This window comes from Notolepis coatsorum, assembly GCF_963971535.1.
Source record: "Notolepis coatsorum genome assembly, chromosome: 13".
Lineage (NCBI taxonomy): Eukaryota > Metazoa > Chordata > Actinopteri > Aulopiformes > Paralepididae > Notolepis > Notolepis coatsorum.
In genome coordinates, this window is record NC_140177.1 from 40654758 (window position 1) to 40672436 (window position 17679).

Below are 17679 nucleotides of genomic sequence, written 5' to 3' on the forward strand. Positions count from 1 at the left end.
TGCCATGCATATACACACACTAGATAGACAGAGGTTTAGATATTTAGATAGATATATAATAGTAATATAATAGAAAGAGAGAGAGAGAGAGAGAGAGAGAGATAGAAAGAAAGAAAGAAAGAAAGAAAGAAAGAAAGAAAGAAAGAAAGAAAGAAAGAAAGAAAGAAAGAAAGAAAGAAAGAAAGAAAGAAAGAAAGAAAGAAAGAAAGAAAGAAAGAAAGAAAGAAAGAAAGAAAGAAAGAAAGAAAGAAAGAAAGAAAGAAACATTTATAATAATAATAATAATTATTATTATTATTATTAAATAGAATAATTTTCTATAGGCTTGCCGTGGTAGTCAGTGATACTGGTGTCATTCTGTGTTCAGGCTTCCATACTTATTGAAAAGAATGCTCATGTCCAAAAGTATTAGATAGATATAGGTCATACATGTAGGTATGCATTTGGTTACACACACACACAGAAGTAGTCTCAGACCGGGAGTAGTCTCAGAGAGGGAGATACAGAGGAGAGATGGAGGGAGAGAGAGGGAGATATAGATAGAGAGAGGGAGAGAGAGAGGGAGAGATAGAGGGAGAGAGATATATATAGGTTAGAAAGCAACCTGGGTTCTCAGACAGACAGACAGACAGACAGACAGACAGACAGACAGACAGACAGACAGACAGACAGAGAGACAGACAGAGAGACAGACAGACAGACAGACAGACAGACAGACAGACAGACAGAGAGAGAGATATAGATAGAGAGAGGGAGAGAGAGAGGGAGAGAGATATATATAGGTTAGAAAGCAACCTGGGTTCTCAGACAGACAGACAGACAGACAGACAGACAGACAGACAGACAGACAGAGAGACAGACAGACAGACAGACAGACAGACAGACAGACAGACAGACAGACAGACAGACAGACAGACAGACAGACAGACAGAGAGAGAGAGAGAGAGGCGACGTCATCTTTCCTTCACAAAGCGCATCGAACGCTGTCAACTAAAGCACCGTGTTTACTACAGCGCGGGTGACCAAAACACCAAACGCGTCACACAGTAGCCAGAACCTGGGTTCTCAGACAGAGAGAGAGAGAGAGAGAAAGCTCCCGTCTGGTAGAGATTTGGGCTCTACTGAGCCTACCTTTCTAGTTGAAACGTTGCAATTTTTACATCATGCGTAAGCTGTCAACTAGCGAGATGCGTTGTACTTGTTACAGAGCTGGTTACAGAGCTGGTCCACACTGCTATTATGAAATGACCCGAAATGTATGTAAGCTTGTCAACTAAAGCGGTCCGTGTTTAATAATAATAATAATAATGACTTGGATTTATATAGCGCGACAGCGCGGGTGAGCAAACTCGTCACACAGCAGCCAGTGATCATTCATACCTCGTATACACAGACGCACTCTGCCATACAGTAGTTAATGTTAAATAAAGCCCATTTGAATTGAGAGAGAGCGAGAGTGTGTGTATGTGTATGTAAGCTTTTTTTTTTTTTATCTGAGAGAATGTCCGCGAATGTCCTCAGACTCCTCACGCAGGAGAGGAGAAACGACTGCAAAAAGTCGAGTCCCGTGGATATTATTGCAACAGATAATTCATACATTATTATGTTTAGAATTTGGATGGGGGGGTAGGCTCTGATACCAGTCTCACGCCTCTGCGGGGGTGTAAAACACCTATTCACAGCGCACACGCCGCTATTGTGTGTGTGCGCGCGTCCATGTATGTGCGTTTCGTGACGCGATTGTAGTTCTTATCGCAAATGGAGATTATTACAATCATGCCATCTAGCAAGAATTAAACGTATTTACAATTCGTATTAGGTTTAGCAAGTTGGGGGACGTATACCTTACATGTCAAAGCACTAGAAATGGCAATTTTTCTATTTTTATCGATTTCTGAAAAGATGTCCTTTTTGAGCATTTAAGAGGGATTCTAATTTCTTTTGTTGTCCGCCGACGGGTTCAAAGCTCCAGCGTGACCCCTAAGGGTTAAGTCTGCTGCGCTACCCTGCCGCTCACGATTCCGTATTTTACGGGACGGGTGGCAACCCTAACTAACAGTAGTAGTAGTAGTAGTAGTAGTAGTAGTAGTAGTAGTAGTAGTAGTAGTAGTAGAAGTAACAGTAGTAGTAGTACTAGTAACAGTAGTAGTAGTAGTAGTAGTAGTAGTAGTAGTAACAGTAGTAGTACTAGTAACAGTAGTAGTACTAGTAACAGTAGTAGTAGTAGTAGTAGTAGTAGTACAGTAACACTAGTAGTAGTAGTAGTAGTAGTAGTAGTAGTAGTAGTAGTAGTAGTAGTAGTAGTAGTAGTAGTAGTAGTAGTAACAGTAGTAGTAGTAACAGTAGTATTGTACCGTGTAGATGTAATCTGGTTGTGTTGTCTCTCTTTCTCTTCCTCCATCTCTCTCAGTCGTCCTATAAGGCTCTGGTTCTGTCTCTGTAGCTCTTCCACGCTGCGGAAGGCAACATGGCGCGGGCTGCTGATGTCAGAGGGCGGTCGCGGGGTGATGATCTCAGAGGAGCTGGTGATGTCGGCGGAACTTCCGTCCTCCCGGGTCACATGACCTCCTCTGGCTTCCTCTAGCTCCACCAGGAGAGTACAGACCTAGAGAGGGAGGGAGAGAGAGAGGTTGGTCATGTTGAGAGGCTCTGAAGGTTGGTTGGTCATGCATTCAATTGCAATTGACGTATCTCAAGCCACGCCCTCTTTTTTTATCCTCCAATGACAACTGTTGCTTCCCTTGTCAGAGAATTTTCTGAATGTTATCACCAACACTTTAATATATATATATATTTTTTTAGCGCGGCTACGTGGCGTAGTGGGCAAGGCGCTCGCCACGAAATCTGGAGACGCTAGGCTCGCCTGTTCGAGCCCAGCGCTCCACATTTGCTTTCAGTTTAGCTGGTCGTCCGTACTAATACACATTGGCCATATTAGGGGGTGGTAAACTGATGGGTGGGGATCGGGCGTTGTGGACAGCGACTCCTACAGGTCGGTTGGTGCGCCTGCGCAGTAGAATCAGGAAGTGTCGGGGGCAGCGTGAGCCTCCCACGCGTTACTCCTCGCCACTGAGAGATCGAGCTGCGCAGGTGAAAAGATGCGACTGCTGTTACCTCAAGTACCAGAGGGGACTTGTGCTATGTATGACTGCAGCCGGCTTGTGGGAGGCAAGAAACAGCGTTCGTGACAGGGGAGGGTTGAATTGGATGATACGAAATTGGGATTGGAGAAAATATAGAAAATGGGAGAAAAAGTGGATCAAATATATATATATATATATATATATATATTTTTTTTTAAACAGAGACATTTCCCAGTCTGGTGATTGGTCATTGCCTGAAGTTGTAAGAAGGTGTGTAGAAGGCCATGTCATGCCGTGGCCAACAGGTTAGATACGTGGGCTTGTGACTAGAAGGTTGCTGGTTCGATCTCCCAGGCCGGCAAGAAAAATCCCTCAAACTCTACAGTAGTTTATAGTTGTCCCCCTGTCCAAAATACATAATGCTAATAGGCCTAGAATGTTACACCCTACAATTTACAGTCAGAAAAAGTTAAAACAATGATTAACTAATATTCTTAAACTGTTCTTGTGTATCAAGTGCTCAGTTCATCAACAAGAGAATGAAAACCGGAAACAGCAGTTAGCATAGCGTGCTAGCAGGTTAGCCTGCAATGCTAAGTGACATCATGCATGCTAACTCACTATAACAACATGCTCACAATAAGGACATGTACGTGAGTTAGGAGGCACATGTTATAGCAGTCTACCTGTGTAGATGTGTCCTCTAGCTGTCTTTCTGTCCTCAGCCTCTCTCCAGATTATATATTATTATTATTATTATTATTATTATTATTATTATTATTATTATTATTATTATTATTATTATTATTATTATTATTATTAATTATTATTATTATTATTATTATTATCATTATCATTATTATTACCTGTGTAGATGTGTCCTCTAGCTGTCTTTCTGTCCCCAGTCTGTCTCTCTGCAGATTATATATTATTATTATTATCATTATTATTACCCGTGTAGATGTGTCCTCTAGCTGTCTTTCTGTCCCCAGTCTGTCTCTCTGCAGATTATATATTATTATTACCTGTGTAGATGTGTCCTCTAGCTGTCTTTCTGTCCCCAGTCTGTCTCTCTCCAGATTATATATTATTATTATTATTATCATTATCATTACCTGTGTAGATGTGAGCTCTAGCTGTCTTTCTGTCCCCAGTCTGTCTCTCTCCAGATTATATATTATTATTATTATCATTATTATTACCCGTGTAGATGTGTCCTCTAGCTGTCTCTGTCCCCAGTCTGTCTCTCTCCAGATTATATATTATTATTATTATTATTATTATTATTATTATTATCATTATTATTACCTGTGTAGATGTGTGCTCTAGCTGTCTTTCTGTCCCTAGTCTGTCTCTCTCCAGATTATATATTATCATCATTATTACCTGTGTAGATGTGTCCTCTAGCTGTCTTTCTGTCCTCAGCCGGTTTCTCTCCAGGGAGGAGCACTGTTGTTGAGCCTCCTCCCTCTCCTTCTGCAGACTGTGGATCTCCTACAGACACAGAAAACACCACAGACACAGGTCAGATTCAACTGCAGACAGACAGAAACACTGCAGCTGAAACTCACCACATTCAACTACAAATCAACAGATCAAAGCGACACAATCTGGATCCTTCAAGCTGGACTAGTGAGGGTCTGGCCTCGTACCTCAGACAGACACGATGCTGTTGGCTGGTTTACCGAGTGGTTTCCAGACTAACTAACTGAGTGGTTTCCAGACTAACTGGCTGGTTTACTGAGTGGTTTCCTGGCTAATTGAGGTCTCCATTGCACCGGTCATTGATACCATTCAGGATATTTGCTCCTTTGGAAGCAGTGGCTGACACTTTAAGTGAACTCATTTAGAAAAATGAATAAATAAAATACCGATAGTCTCGATAGATAGGGATGCCCCCCGGACCCCGGTTTTAAACGGGAACCGGTACTATATTAGAAAATACCGGAGTATTTATAAGCTCCGACGTCCTCGGTACTGCTATCGATACTCTAGAGAAATTATTATTATTATTATTATTATTATTATTTAAAAGTTGCAAACGATCTATCCTCTCTCTGTCTCTGCACGAGAAGCGAGCCACAGCGAGTCATTATTACACACACTCCTCGCGAGTCGCTCGCTAGTAGTGCTACATACGGTACTCCTTAATGAAAGTTCTCTGTGCTGAAGCGCACTGCACACAGACACAGACAGCTCTGAGTCTGCATGCACCGTGACTCGTGATGGCGGATAGAGCGAAGCGTTCTAAAGAAAGTATGGATATACAACGCACGTTGCCACAAGTGCAACAAAACATTTGCCAGTAAGGGTGGCAATACGAGCAATTTATCAAAACATCTGTTGGCAAAACATGATATTAGTGTGCAGAAATGCGCGTATTCTACTGCCTTGCGCGCAGTGTTCCATCTGCATCCACGTCCACTGCCGCCGGTAAGCCAAGATACGGAGTTTCCTAGGCTAATAACGAATTATTACAAATAGGCTAATAAACAAAATAATTGTTTAGCTACAAATACTACAATCTAAACTTTTTATAGATCGTCAAGCTGAGGCGTCAGCCACCAATGTGTCCCAGGCCAGTGAGCCCAGGGCCACCACACATCTTCCCTCTACCTCCCTCCACCACCCAAAGTCCTTTCTCCCTAGCAGCTAGAGGAAGGATGACAGAGGATAGGGTGAACGAGTGTCACAGTTCTGTTAGCCTTTTGCATTTGTTGTTTATTATAAAAAGTCTATAATTCAGAGTCAGACACATTTAAAACATTGTTGCTGCTGTTGCTGAAGAAATTATATTAATTTATTATATTTATTTATAAAGTTATATAAAAGAACATTGCTGCTGCTGTTGCTGAAGAAATTATATTTATTTATAATACTTATTTATAAAGTTGTATTTATAAATAATAAAGCAATGTTGATTCTGTTCTTAATTAATTGTCTTTTTTTCTTGCAAAAAAAGAACCAAAAAGAACCGATAAGAGTATCGATAAAGTACCGAACCGTTAAGCAGTATCGATAAGAGTAGTAGTATCGATAAAATCCTAACGATACCCATCCCTATCGATAGATAAATAATACAGGAGAGTTCCTCTTTCCATGTTGAACTGGATGACATTTTATTCTCCTCCATAGAGCCATTATTTTCATCCAGGTGCTAAAAAACAGTCAGGAGGCTCAGTGTTTTGTGTTTGCGATGGTCGTGCTGCTGCTAATGCTGCTTCAAATCGTCACTTAACACATTCAGTGCCAACGACGAGATTAGTCGGGTTAACTCGCCATGCGTTGAGTGCCAAGGTCAGAGAAAAAAAGGGTTTTAATCGTTATTTCTTTTATTAGCAATATCCATTCATTTTTCATCCATCCAGCCTGACGTTATCATTGGGAATGGGTCTATATTTTATGTGCTTTAGGGACACTCACTCCTATGCAACGAGGGGCAGTTTAACTGATATCAAACTGTGCATTTTTAGTAGCTCAATGGGGAAAAATACCTTTTGGTACTCTGCAGCCTATGAGTGGAACGAACTGCCAGTGTCCATAAAAATGATTGTCTCAGAAGAAATTGCTTAGTCGCGTAGGATGATGATATATGGGGGTGTGCTGTAGACTTTGTGTTTGTTTGCGTTATTGCATTTATTTTGTATTGTATTTATATGTCTTATTTGTGCATGGTGGATACTAGTCATCTTGTCCATTGTGAGGACCACAATGGAAATAAACCGTAAGGTTTTATTGTGTTTTAATCCTCGGCGATTTTAGATTATATGTGATGGCTGTACATGTGTGTACCGCTGGTATTGTATGTAATTTTGATTGTCAAATAAATTCAATCAATCAATCAGTCTGAGCTCGAAAAGGGCAAATACCGCCACCTATCGTCTCCCGGATGGTATTGCACATCATTGGATTGGATTGGGTGGGCATGTGCATCAGAAAAAAAGTCCGGTCCGGGGTTTTCCCTTCTCTGGCAAGCAGTATCCGTTACCACATTCACTGGGGAGGCTGGGAGCAGCTTTCGATTATGTGTTTTGGACTATAACGTTGGATCAATAAACGCAATCAATATTTGGCGATCAGATCAGGAATTGGATTAATCTTTTTGCAGAACATCTGATGTGAGGTAAGGACTCTATTTTACCAGTATTGGGTTAATCAGATGTTTTTTTTCTCAGCCATCACAGCGTGTGTGTGTGTGTGTGTGTGTGTGTTTGTATGACGTTAGCGCTGACCAGGTCATAGATAATAGATTTTTCAGCCCGCTTCTCTAGCGTGCATAACTACACATATACTATCGATAATCTAGCGTTTATTTGAAAACGATTCATAAATCAGCCGAAAAATGTGTTTTGTGTATTCCACTAAAGAGCTATTATCGCGGAATTTCTCTGGAATTACTAGAACTCTCCAAAACTATACTCGTATTCAAACCGGTATAAAACGGAAATGTACCAATGAAAAAACAATCCGTTTCGTACATGTTGACTGCAAGCAAGTCATTGATAAGCGAGGGGTGTTTTAGACCCATAATTTCAGATATAGTTTAAGCGTTCGCAAATTTCCCCGGCCTCCCATTGACTTCCTTATTGGCACGCTAGCCCTATTATGGTCAAAGGGGCGTGGCTCTGAATGTGTTAAAGTCGCCTACAATTAGGGATGGGTACCGAATCCGGTACTTTTAAGGGTACTGACCGAATCACGTCAGTACTACCGAGTACCGATTCACGTGAGATGCGCCAGTGCTACATTTCGGTACAAAAAGATTAAAAAAAAATTTAAATCCGATGATGTCAATGTTTCGTTTACTGCGAAACGAAACCTATGAAGTGTGCCGCATGTTCACGTCAACGTTTGACTTGATTCAACAACAAGACAGTCAGGACAATGGCAAGCCGAAAATGGTCGCAAGTGTTGTTACACTTTACAAAGCTAGATGCAGACAGCGCGCTGCAATATTATATATATATTAACAAATTGTTCAAAATAAATAATAATGATAACAAATAATTAGAAGTTTGGAATATATATATATACCTATATATATTTATTTTTTACAACTGAGGTAGGTAGATTACATTTTTAGAGACTAAGGGCGCATTCACACCTACCCTGTTTGGTCCGTTTTAAGTGAACCATGGTCCCTTTAAATCAATAGTCCGTTTCGTTTGGAGAGGTGTGAACACAAACCAAACTATTGTGAGGACCAGACAACCGAACCATGGTCCTCTTGAAAAGTTGGGACTCGGTCCGTTTCAAAGTGGAGCATGGTGTGGTTTGCTGTTGGTGTGAATGCGATCTAACTTTATATAGTACCTAATCTAGAGCAAATAAGTGACAGCTGGCGCGCGCCCCAACTCTTCCCCAAAAGAGCACGCAACTCCACCTAATAACGTCAGCCTCAATAATAATATAGAACACATTAGCTTACACATGTACTTACACATCTCACATCAACATTGATGCATAGGACATAGCTGAGAATGAGTCGAGGACAGACGTGGGGGAACAACGAGGTGAAGGCTCTACTAGAGATTTTGGCAGAAGATACAATTTCTAAATTATTAGTAGAAACTAGGGCTGTCCCCGACTAAGGATTTGGATGGTCGACTATGATTGGCCAAAATTTTCCATTAGTCGACTATTGGTCAAAAAAATAAAAATAAAAAAAAGTATAATATTTTTTTTATATATATATATATTTTTTTTTTTTTTAATCATTCCATTTGGGCTGTGGGGGGTGCTTAATGTCTGAAGGAGTCGACTGAAGGCTTCTTGTCCTCTGCAAAAGCATGCAATTGGTCCACTGATGGATACATCTTGATATTTGTCTAGTGTGTTCATTAGATGGGTGAAATACTCTTTCAGTGCCTCTGTGCCTGTTTTCGTAGGCAGTTAGCCTCTGGTATGCGTGCCATTAGCGTTAGCCACGCTTCTAGGCCTCTTTTCTTTTGGAAAGAATGATTAAAAAAAATTAAAATAATAATAATATATAATATAATATTTTTTTTTGTATTCGACTAAGAGGTTGGCTAGTCGACTACGGCTCCTTCCGACCGATTAGTCGACTAATCGACTAATAGGTGAGAAGCTGAAAGAGAGGGGGGGTCGATCGGTCTGGAGAACAATGCCGGTTGAAAGTTAAAAAAACTTCGGCAGAGTTATCTCAAAGTTCTTGATCTCCTATGGAAGTCTGGTAGCGACGTCTCCTCTGAATGATGTGTAGCAACGCTACATCGATCCCACGTCTTGCTTCCTCATACTCTGCCTCTACTGCTCGTATTTGGCAGGCACACCATAAAAAAACAATGACGGCCATGAAGGCAATCGCAAAACGGCGGTGTGGCTCCATATTGTTGAGCTGTCAAAATATTCACTACACGGATGCAGGCTGGATTTTCCCTGTCCAATAGAATGAATGACCTGGGCGACTGATCTGTCCAATAGATGAACGACTTGGCGACTGCATGTCCTTCGTTTACAAATTAGGTTCGCTCCAAAAAGGGCAGTTGCAGAGTGATGTCATGGATCTAATTAGGGCTGGGCGATATGACCAAAAACGTTATCGCGATAAAATTATAAAATTATTTTCATATAATTCGATATCGATAATTATCGTCGATATAATGTATGTCAAGTTTAATTAACTTATTATGCTGCTGCGAATGTCTCGAGTCGAGTTGATGTCGTCATCAGTCCGCGCACGTTAGAAGTTAGCCGACAAGCGGAATATCTCATGGCAATGTAATAAATATGACACTAAAATACTCTCTTCCGCCACAATATATTGAAACGACGTCCACTGTATACCCCACACTACTATGAACGTGGCCTCAGAATTCACAGCGCACACATACTCTGCACGTAAATATATAAAACGTCGCCGTGCAAGCTAGTTAGCCTAGCAAGCCTTGTTGTTGAGTGAGTCCTACCTCTCTACCCAGAGGTGCAGCGCTGGGTCTCCTTCCTGGTCTCCTTCGCTCTCGGCCATCTCCTTCACCGATTGGTTGTTAGTGCGTGCTCATATCCAAGCTTGGAAAATCGATATATCGAAACTTTGCGACCACGTTTCATGTTTATTTCGAGGAAATAATTTATCGCGATAGTTATCGTTATCGTTTTATCGCCCAGCCCTAGATCTAATCTCATCTCATCGTTCTAGCCAGTTCCAGCTTGTTGCAGAGTGATGTCATGGATCTTATCTTACCGTTCTAGCCAGTTCCAGCTTGTTGCAGAGTGATGTCATGGATCTCTGCATGCTCTCATATTCTTCTCTCTGTCTCTTCAGCACTGGAGCTTTAGACTCCACCTCCTGAATGATCTCATCCAGGACCTGGAAACACACATGCATGCTGGGAACTTGAGTTCTGATCTTGTTGATTATCTTGATGCACGTATGAAGACATTTTGAGAAATGTGGATAAAGGTCAATGGCGACAGGAAGCTTAACATTAAACAGACATTAAATGATCAAAGGGATATTAAACAGACATCAAAGGGTTATTAAAAGAGACATTAAAGGTATATTGCCTCTTGTTGAGTCAACGTACCCTGCTCACGCGTCTGCTCTCTTGCTTCTCCAGTTGGAACTGGCTCTGACACTCTGCATACGCATTATACAGCTAGGGAAAGAGAGACAGACAGACATTATAGAGAGAGACAGAGAGACAGTCGTCAGTTCAAGCCATTAGTCAACTAGTCGTCGCACGTTTATGATATAAATGTTTGTTTATTTATCTACATTTATTGAGGATTTAAAGTTGTGTTTCTATCATGAGTTGTTTACGTTTAGTTTATTTTATTTTTCCACATAAAATATAAAGAAATATATATATGAAAAAGGCCTCTAAATTACCAGCTAGTTTTGTTAGGAAGCACCAGGTCAAATTTGGTTGCAGTATCTACAAGTTGCAGTATCTATTAGGGCTGAGCCCAAATGTTAAAAGGTTCAGACCTTCGTTCGTTACGTTGGTACTCAAATCTTAATTAATGGGTTCGAACCTCCCCTTTTTCTTATTTTTTTTTATGTTTAATTTTTTGTTTCTTTATTTCTTTCTTTATTTTACACGAAAAAAAATATCAGAATGTGATATATATCAGAATATCACAGTACTATGTTGCGTTTACATTTACAATAATTTGAAAGTCTCGCACGAACACAACAGTCTAGTCGAGATGAGGAGGGGTCACCGTCATACATTATCAGGAAATTAATCAATCATGCAAAAAAGAGAGAGAGACTCACTCACACTCACCAGTCTTATTTCATAATACAACTTTTCCGAATGGATGTTTGGATTAAACCAAACTGTGTATGCAGTGATGCTGAACATTCCCAGTGGAACACAAGTTACTTAACGTTACACAGGTATGTTATGCACGTTAAGCTATGCACGTTTAGCTTGCTAACGTTAAGATAGCGGGAGCCCGGCGGCTAAGTGGTGCAGTGGGCAAGGCGCTCGCCACTAACGCAGGAGATGCTGGGTTCGAGCCCAGCTCTCGGCGTTGCTACCAGCTTGGCTGGTCGTTCATACTAACACAATTGGCAGTGTTAGGGGTGGTGTAACTGAGGGGTACAATTCCCTGACTGTATTGATAAGTATGGTATCATTAAACCACTACCGTCTTATGTACATTCCTACTGGCCATACAGTACACAGGTATCTAATGATGAACACTTCCCCACAATGACTCGGTTCCACACAAAGCTGTATTTAAGTATTTATTAGCAGCAAAAGGTACATAATATACTTTACTTTACTTCACTTTGGATGCGCTTATAAGGCAAAGGAATGTGCGTAGGCAAATCAATAACGAATGTCCATTCTCATATTATGCAGGAGATAATCATACAACCTGAATCTTAGGGAATTATATCTATGGTACACTAGTAATATAGCGGGAGATACTGGTAGGGTCCCCCCGGTTGTAAGCCAGCAAGGGTAGAGGATCTGTCGGTAGTAGAGTCTGGGTCAACGATGATAAGGAGACTCCGAGTACAGGAGACGGTGCAATAAGATCTTGATCCACAGACGAATACAGCTGTTCTCCGTAGCATGTAGCTCCACATGGAAGAAAGCTAGCCGGCCTCAGACTTCTGAGAGGCAGACTCGACGTGGCTCCTCACAGGTTAAATCCCACACACTTGTGGGTGTCGGCGATTCTCCGCTCCATTAATTACAGGACCAAAAGCAAATATAATCCAGCCGAAAAGGGCTATGCAGTCGTCGGTAGGTTATCCAGTGTACATAATCCACACGGTCCTCGTCTAGGGCCCCTCGGGTGAAAGCGCCATGGTAAGCAGCCCAGCCTGGATAAGCACTCTAGCTGATACGAGGAAACGTTGGTGATGCTGGTCACTGTAGAACTTTAGCCGCACGATACACTATACACAAATAGACTATTACTGACTTAATAGAATAGGTCGAACTCGACGGTACAGCGTTAAACTCTGACACTTCAGTTATTAATTCGCACGCGGTCTCAATGCTCTATTTGGGGCCAAACAGGCCATACTTCACCGCACGTCGTATCGTGGGTGAGGCTTCAACTTTAGTTACTAAGACTTCTGACTAAGTGCTTCTGTATTCACCTGCGCCGTATTTATACGCTTAGATGAATAAACTAGTACCAGCTTTATTCCTGTCTCATATCCTTGCGCAATACCGTTCATGTCCAGGCATGTCCCCGGCGGTGACTTTGAACCCGACATTGAAGGTATGGCCATGGCGCCTGTGGACCGCTGTCCAATAGGAGAATGAAATATTATGGTCTGTACTAGGCTAAAGGGATATTCCGTGTATATGTACAAGGAATATACAAGGGATATCAAACGATATACAAATATTATGCAATATATATCAATCAATAAATATATATATTCGGTTTAATCTGATCCTTCGTAACAGGTGGGAAAGCCGGTGGGTGGGGATTGGATTTTTTTTTTAATCCACTTTTTCTCTCATTTTCTATATTTTCTCCCATCCCAATTTCGTATCATCCAATTCAACCCTCCCGTCACGAACGCTGTTTCTTGCCTCCCACAAGCCGGCTGCAATGTGGACTAAGTCATACATGGCACAAGTCCCCTCCGGTACTTGAGGTAACAGCAGTCGCATCTTTTCACCTGCGCAGCTCGATCTCTCAGTGGCGAGGAGTAACGCGTGGGAGGCTCACGCTGCGCCCGACACTTCCTGATTCTACTGCGCAGGCGTACCAACCGACCTGTAGGAGTCACTGTCCACAACGCCCGATCCCCACCCATCAGTTTCCCACCCCCTAATACGGCCAATGTGTATTAGTATGAACGACCAGCTAAACTGAAAGCAATGTGGAGCGCTGGGCTCGAACAGGCGAGCCCAGCGTCTCTGCATTCGTGGCGAGCGCCTTGCCCACTACGCCACGTAGCCGCCCCTATGGTGGGGATTGGATGTTGTGGACAGCGACTCCTACAGGTCGGTTGGTGCGCCTGTACAGCAGAATGAGGAAGTATCGGGGGCAGCGTGAGCCTCCCACGCGTTACTCCTCGCCACTGAGAGATCGCACTGTTCAGGTGAAAAGATGCGACAGCTGCCTCCTTAATAATAAATAATAATTAATTTAATTTATATAGCGCTTCTCAATAACCCGAAGTCGCTGACAATAGTCGGGAGCAAGAGTACAAACAAAGAAACAAAAGCAAAGAAACAAAAACAAAGAAACAACAAAGAAACAAAAACAAAAGGAACATGAGACCATAGGGGGAACAGGGAAGACAGCATGATAGCACAAAAAAGACTGGAGACAGACATCAATCAGGTTGGAGGGGGGGGGGGGTTATGGTATGGGTGGGGGGGGTTGAAGGCAAGGGAGAACAGGTGGGTTTTGAGGCGAGCTTTGAAGGTGGAGAGTGTAGGGGAGTCTCTGATGGACTGGGGGAGGGAGTTCCAGAGTCGGGGTGCAGTACGAGAGAAGGCCCGATCTCCAAAGTTTTTAAGCTTGGATGTCGGGACAGTGAGGGAGGCAGTGGAGGAGGACCGGAGGGAACGGGTGGGGCGGTAGCGAAGAAGGAGATCAGTCAGGTAGGGGGGGGGGGCCAGGCTGTGGAGGGCTTTGAAGGTGAGGAGTAGTGTTTTAAAGTTTATGCGGTGTTTGATCGGGAGCCAGTGGAGGGAGTGGAGGACAGGAGTGATGTGTTCGCGGGACCGGGTGTTAGTTAGGAGGCAGGCGGCTGAATTTTGGACCATTTGCAGTTTATGGAGGGAGCGGGAGGTGATACCAGTGAGGAGGGAGTTGCAGTAGTCCAGGCGGAAGGAGATGAAGGCGTGAATGAGGGATTCAGCAGCAGGGGGGGGAGAGGCAGTGACGGATTTTTGCAATGTTGCAGAGGTGAAAGTAGGATATTTTAACGATTGAGCGGACGTGGGGGTCAAATGAGAGGGTGGGGTCAAGGAGGACACCAAGGTACCTTGTGTACCGGAGGGGACACGTGATGCAAGGCTTGGTCCTCACTGCAACCGACCAGTGGGAGGCATAGTCTAGCAACGTTCGAGACAGGGGAGGGGAGAATTGGCGAGGCGAAATTAGGATGGGAGAAAAATAGAAAAATAAGGAGAAAAAGTGGAAAAATCATAGTTAAAAAGAGGCTCCTAAACGACAAAGCTGAATCAAAGTTCATTGATCTTATCAGACTACATGAACCACACAATCATGACAGCTCTCTAAATGAAATGGTAGAAAATCTCAATGATGCAATGTCATCTATATTAAATTCTGTCCCCCCATTAAAAACGAAAAAGAAGAAAACTAGAGCCTCGCCCTGGTTAAACTATAATACGGTCAACGAAGAAAAAAGGAAATGTCGTGCAGCGGAGCGAAAATGGAGAAAAACAAAAACCACCATATGCTGTGATATATACAAAGATGCTTTAACTGCTTATAATAAAACCATCCGCTTAGCAAGGAAAGATTACTTCTCTAAAATCATTACAGAAAATGCTGGAAACTCCAGAATCCTCTTTTCCACTATTAATGTACTACTCAACACTGCCCCTACACCTCCTCAGTCATCAACGGTTAAGTGTGAAGAACTTGCACTATTCTTTAACAACAAAATAACCTTGATCAGGGCCAGCATTACTCATGATGGAAATAAAGTTGATTGCGGCAAACCGTGCAATGTAACCATGAGAAGTTTCACATGCATCACATTAGATGTACTCTGCAAAACTGTCTCAGAATGTAACTCCTCCACCTCAGACATTGACCCTATACCTACAGCTTTCTTCAAACGGGTATTTAATAGTGTTTCAAGCCCTGTGCTAGATATCATAAACACTTCCCTTAGGACTGGTATTTTCCCGGATGCCTTTAAAACAGCAGTTGTAAAGCCATTACTAAATAAACCTAACTTGGATAGTAATGAAATGGCAAATTATCGTCCAATATCCAACCTACCATTCATTAGTAAAGTACTTGAAAAGATAGTTTCAGTTCAAATAAATTCCTTTCTTGAAGAAAACAACATCTTAGAAGAATTTCAGTCAGGATTCAGAAAATATCATAGCACTGAAACTGCCCTCACCAAAATAATCAGTGACCTCAGACTAAACTCTGACGAGAATAAGATCTCCATCCTTATCCTGTTAGATCTCAGTGCAGCATTTGATACAATCGATCACGATATTCAAATCGATCGTCTTGAAAACCATGTCGGTTTCTCAGACCATGTGCTAGGTTGGTTTAAAACATACATCAGAGGGAGGAAATTCTATGTTAAACTAGGAGATCACATGTCTGATATATACGACAACAACTATGGAGTTGCACAAGGGAGTTGCTTAGGTCCTTTACTCTTCTCCCTTTACATGTTACCGCTGGGTGATATCATCAGAGAACATAATGTAGATTTCCATAGCTATGCGGATGATACACAACTGTACATATCTGCTGAACCAAATGATACAGTGATTAGCTCCATTACAGACTGCTTACTGGCAATAAATAAATGGATGAGTAAGAACTTCCTGAAACTAAACGAGAACAAAACTGAAATTCTAATTATCGGCTCCAAAACTAAAAAAGAAACATTAATAAAGAACCTGGGGGGACTAACCCCTTGGATCAAATCTGAGGTCACTAGTCTTGGGGTTATCATAGATTCAGAACTGAACTTCAATTCTCATATTAGCAAAGTGACGAAAACATCGTTCTTCCATCTCAGAAATATAGCAAAAGTACGACCATTTATTAATCAGAACGATGCTGAGAAGCTAATTCATGCATTCATATCTAGCCGGTTAGACTACTGTAATGCACTTTTCACAGGTCTCCCTAAGAAAACCACAGAGAGGCTTCAGCTAATCCAAAACTCTGCAGCCCGACTGCTAACTAGAACCAAAAGGAGAGAGCACATTAGTCCAGTCTTAGCCGCTTTACACTGGCTTCCTGTAACATTTAGAATTGACTTTAAGGTCCTTCTCCTTACATACAAAGCTCTAAATGGACAGGGACCTAGCTACATCGCCAACACTCTAATAAATTACACACCAGCAAGAACACTGCGATCATCAGCTGCTGGACTACTAGAGGCTCCCAGAAGCAGTCAAAAGAGGATCGGTAATGCAGCCTTTATCAACTATGCCCCAAAACTATGGAACAAACTACCCCAAAACATCAGGGAAGCCAACTCGCTAGACATCTTTAAAAGACAGCTTAAAACCTATCTCTTTGCTCAGGCATTTCACTGATAGATATCTGCTACCACCTAGTGGCAAGAGGAAACATCAGGGATATCCTGACACAACTTGTATTTATTCTTACCCTGCCTACTCTTTTACACTGCCTATCAAATTCATGTGTCGGTTATTGCACTTTTTACTTCTTACTGATGACTATATTTAAACTGAATCATTTTAAACTATTCTTATTATTTGCCTATTAGGATGCTAGATCCTAATGTGAAACACTGATTCGCCATATCTTGCTATGCTCGCTCATGCCTGTATTTTTTATGTCCGTCGGTTATTGCACTTTTTACTTCTTACTGATGACTATTTTTAAACTGAATCATTTTAAACTATTTTTATTATTTGAATTACAGGAGTATTACTGAATAGAGAGCCTATTAGGATGCTAGATCCTAATGTGAAACACTATGATTTGCCATATCTTGCTATGCTCGCTCATGCCTGTATTTTTTATGTCCGTTCTATTTTATAATTTTTTTTTTTTTTTACTATTTTTAAACTGAAATTTTAAACTATTTTTACTATTTGTGTTACTGAAAACTGTAAGCGGAGAGCCTATTGGGATGCTAGATCCTAATGTGAAAGTGATTCTACCTGTCTATCTTTTTATGCTCGCTTATGCCTGTATTTTTTACTGTTGTGAAGCACTTTGAACTGCAACCTCTGTATGAAAAGTGCTATACAAATAAAGTTATTTATTATTATTATTATAAAAAAAAAAGATAGCAGGAGCCATCGGCCAAGATGTTGTTTCAACAAATGTATTCACAAAATGGATTACCATCCAAACGTTATTAAAGCCTCCCGTGACCAGTAAGCAGGCATGCGTTGCTCATGGGACGACTGGTTGCACTATGTTTTAATGATGCCAC

At 41.7% G+C, this 17679-nt stretch overlaps 1 protein-coding gene across 1 annotated transcript in view; it reads right to left on the reverse strand.

Annotated features, from left to right (window-relative positions):
* LOC311239530 (nucleoprotein TPR-like) overlaps positions 1-17679 on the reverse strand; it is a 226414-nt gene that overhangs the window by 167847 nt on the left and 40888 nt on the right. The window contains exons 12-15 of the mRNA XM_084327849.1: positions 10631-10702; positions 10288-10413; positions 4470-4577; positions 2355-2605 (exon numbers count right to left, since the gene is read on the reverse strand). Coding sequence (XP_084183975.1) covers positions 2355-2605; positions 4470-4577; positions 10288-10413; positions 10631-10702 — 557 coding nt within the window. The remainder of the gene's footprint in view (positions 1-2354; positions 2606-4469; positions 4578-10287; positions 10414-10630; positions 10703-17679) is intronic.